At 32.2% G+C, this 4345-nt stretch overlaps 1 protein-coding gene across 1 annotated transcript; it reads left to right on the top strand.

Moving 5' to 3' along the window:
• The first annotated feature begins 2659 nt into the window (after window positions 1–2659).
• LOC132060565 (protein MIZU-KUSSEI 1-like) lies at window positions 2660–3727 on the top strand. Its single transcript, XM_059453569.1, has one exon. It carries the CDS (start codon window positions 2730–2732, stop codon window positions 3432–3434), a length of 705 nt encoding a protein of 234 aa, XP_059309552.1. The 5' UTR covers window positions 2660–2729; the 3' UTR covers window positions 3435–3727.
• The last annotated feature ends 618 nt before the right edge of the window (window positions 3728–4345 follow it).

Consider the following 4345-nt stretch of genomic DNA (forward strand, 5'->3'; position numbering starts at 1 on the left):
CTTACAGCATATAATGCATTTCACTCTTTTGTCATGTTTCTCATCTATCTACGTATGCTACTCATTCTCACCCTGTATTTCTGCCACTAATTAAGGGAGGACTTACTTTTTGCTGTTTTTTAATTTGGTGATTGGTATTCGTTGATTTTAGGGCTTGATTAATTCGAATTTAGGTTGAGAACTTTTTATACCTGGTGTTCGGTAGTGTAATTTTCGCTTGTCCCTTTTTCTGAAAATATACACTTTTTTTTTTAAATTTCTTTTGTAAGTTAAGGACCTTTTAGAGCATAGTCTAGATCTCTTTTGAGCAAATTGAAAATATTATTCGAAACATTAGACAACGGTCTAAAATTTTGTAAGTTACTTCAAACGTTAGACGATAGTCTAATGTTTCGTTTGTAAAGTCGAGAAATATATGAGCAAACATTCGACCAAGTTTAATGTTCACCGAAAGAGTAATTTTCTAAGGACTATTTGCACAACCTTTAGAAATAAGGGTTAAAATCTAAATGGTATCCTAAAATGGATATTCACGTAAGCTAGCCCACTTTGGAAGCTTTTTCTTCACTCACTCAATATTTCAATAATCATTTTGTGACTTGGCCAATTCAGATCCACGACGAGAAATCTCACTTTAAAGCTTCTTTTTTTTTTTTTTGGCTTTTTGCTGCCTCATTGTTATTCCTTAATGATTTTTCAGGAAATACACAAAAAGCTACTTTTTTGAATTGTGATCGATCCTCAATCAAATTTAAGCTTTATTCGCTAATGGAGCTAACAAAATTTGCACGATTAGCATTGTTTACGCGATCTGATTTATTTGATATATATACCTACTTCCACTATTTCATTTTATGCGACCGTATTCAAAGTATATGATTATCAATTAAAGAAAATCCATATATTTAATAACTACGTATAAAAAACTATAAGCTATAATAGTTTATTAATAATTTAAAATTTCTAAAAATCATGACAAAAAATAAATACTCCATATTTTTACTCTCCAAATAGTAATAGTGGGAAGCTATGAGTTCAGTCAAATTTTGTAATTTTAGCTTAAAAATTCACTGAATAGTACAAATACTTAATTTTAAACCCACTTATTAGCATTTGAGAAATATTATGAAATTAAGAAAATCACCATTTTTTACCTACTAGTAAAAATAAAGAAATTAGTGATTGATAAATTTTGTAGCTAAATAATAAAAATTTCCCTCTAATCCTATTAGGGACATATATTAGCAATATATTATTAAAAAAAATCTGTTGGTCAAAGCTATTTTACGACAGGTTACGAAAAAGTTCATAAGCTAATTTCAATTTTTTAATATCCTTCTTTTAATTCTTTCATTTTGTTTAATTCTCCTATCTTGTAATGGCCTCCTCAAGAAAGTAGAGATAAATCTTAGCAAAGAAAAGAGGAAGGACATTAGTGGAGAAGCCAGGCTAGAACTCAACTCATGAAAACCAAATTTTCTTTTATATATTTCTTGCTTTCCCATTCTACATGTTCCTCTTTGTCCAAAAGGTAAAGTAAATAAAACTAACAATGTATTTGGATCTATTTGCTAGTGGTTAACCAACTCAGGACCCATATATTCGACAAAAAGTTCACTCTGATGTGTTATAAATTAACTATTCATTTATATTATCTATAATAAGAAGAAATATATTGAAGAGTAGCAGTTGAACAGTTGTAAACTGGAGTTCTCTTCAGCATACATTTTTATACAAGGACTCAATCATTTAAAGATCCGGGAAATTTGGGTTGTTATGGCTGTACGGTATTCTCTATTTTCCCAAGATATTAAATATAATTGGTAGTTATTCCAAGTGCGATCCAACGAAAAAGAGAATTTTAATTCATATGGAAAAGTTTGAGATTTAAACATCATCAATGACAAAGGAAAAAGAGGAACTCTTTTTGGAAAATCCTTTTCGCTCTGTTTAGTTTTATTCCCTCTATGGTGTATTTTAGTGATCACAGGTTCAATAAGACCTGGATGATCTCATTTGGCCAAATAACCCCGACAAACTTCTATGTTCCTTTCACTTCAGTAACTTTGAACTTTATATTTCTCCGTGTGTGTAAATTATTTTTTTAAAAAGTCCATTTATGTGATATATATTTACACACACGTCCAAGGTACTCATTGATAGTGTTAGCAACAATTGACTCATTATTTAAGGACTATAAACTTTGTGCATCATCAGTGTACACAACTTTTACACAGATAGGTAATTTCAGAGGTAACACAATGCTTAGTCCTAGTATAGTATAACTTGTTTCTGTAGCCAAAATTATTTCCTTTTCTAACATTAAAGAAACATATCATATCATGTATATGAAAGCTCTCCAATAAAAAGGCTACTATTAGTCACCTTATAAGACCAGGAGGGATAATATTCTTGGACAATTTTTATAGGTTTTGGACATTTGCATGATTATAGCCTAGACAAAAACAAGACAAGAACTATTTACAAACCCTCACCAACAGAAAGGAAAATAAAGTAAGATTACTAATAGCCACGTTACAACTTCTTAGATTCCATTGGCCCCTCCTGTTTTTCCAAAAAAAAAAAAAAAAAAACTTTCACTAATCAATTTTTTTTTATAAATATTCTTTATTTTATAACAAATATTCCTTCAAACTTCTCTATATAAACTATTACCACTCTCCAAACTAATTCGTTGAGCCTCCGATTATTCTATAATCACCATAAGGATGATCAGCTCATACCCCACCGCCACCGCCACTATCACCACCGTCGATTGTGAGAAACAAGTCCGTTCGTGGCGGCTCCTCCGCTCTCTCGTGGAGTTACTCATCCCAAGTTGTTACTGCACTTTCGTTGAACCCACAGAACCTGTCCTCAGTAAAAAAACCGTTTCATCCTTCAACTACCATAGGCCATCATTTTCCTCAAACACAACAAATATTACTGGTACTATTTTTGGGTATCGTAAGGGAAAAGTTAATTTTTGTATCCAAACAAATCCTAATTCCTCTACCCCGCTTCTTCTTCTTGAACTCGCCGTTTCTACTTCTACCCTCGCGCGTGAAATGCGTGGAGGGCTACTAAGAATCGCGCTCGAGAGTTCCAATGAGGGTGGTGGAAATGAAATTTTTTCCCTTCTGTCTATGCCAGTATGGACTATGTATTGTAATGGGAAAAAAGTAGGGTTTGCAGTGAAGAAAAAAGCTACGAAATCCGATTTACAAGTGTTGAAGCAAATGGAAAGTGTAGTTGTGGGTGCTGGCACTGTTCATGGTAAAGAAATTAATCGCGACGATGATACAATGTATCTTAGAGGAAAATTCGAGAGGGTTCATGGATCTTCTGATTCAGAGTCTTTTCATTTGATCGATCCTGAAGGAAGTATGGGACAACAACTGAGCATTTTCTTTCTCCGCTCTCGTTCTAGCTGAGCTGAATTAATTTTTCTTATAACGGTGGTGTCTGAGTCAGCTTGTGCAGGATATGGATGATTTAGAATTGTCTAGAGTTTCTGTTTGCAAAGTGCAATTTTTTACTTTTTTTTTTTTTTTTTTACCTCCTAGGTTATGTGTTTTCTTTGGCAGCACCCCATGTGTTTTTCGAGCTGTGTTTTTCTTGCATGGCTTTTTTTCCCTTATTGGGATATTTGTCATGGGGTGTGTGTTGCAATTACCAAATATAAATATATTTGTAAAAATAGAATAAATGGGAGGACCCTCATTAGTTTACTTTCCTTTTCATTTCTCTAATATATTGTGATTATTTTTTATTTTCTGGTTACTGATCAGCTGCAACCCGTTATTCATAACCAGTTGAATATTGAGGAATTTAAATTTTCCATGGCCATCTCTTCCTTAATGCAATTACATTTTGGAAAAAAGAAGCAAATTAACATTCTGTCATCTTGGAAAGAATTAAGGAGGTTTGTGGTGGGGGGGGGGGGTGGGGGGTGGGGTGTATGAACTCTATACACTGCCTATGTAAACAAAAATTCCACCTAAAAGATAATTCTATACATGCACCTATCCATAATAAGTGAAATTAGGATAATTTGCAACACAAAATAAAATTATATTGATATTATAAAAAAATTTACTTCGTTATTTATATATATATATATAAGGGAGAACAAAAGGACTTTTGTAGTCCTCACAAAACTTTCCCAAAAAATATTAAACTTTTCAATTAATTACTTTTAGGTCCTAATCTTATTTTTTAAAGTCAAATTTATTTTTTGTTCTTTATACTTTTTAAAAGTTTGTCGAACATTCCGCCCTTTATACTTGTTTTACAGTTTGGAAAAAGAATAGGTATGCCAGAATTTTTTTTTCATCTCTAGTTA

This window comes from Lycium ferocissimum, chromosome 6 (assembly GCF_029784015.1).
Source record: "Lycium ferocissimum isolate CSIRO_LF1 chromosome 6, AGI_CSIRO_Lferr_CH_V1, whole genome shotgun sequence".
Taxonomy (NCBI): Eukaryota; Viridiplantae; Streptophyta; class Magnoliopsida; order Solanales; family Solanaceae; genus Lycium; species Lycium ferocissimum.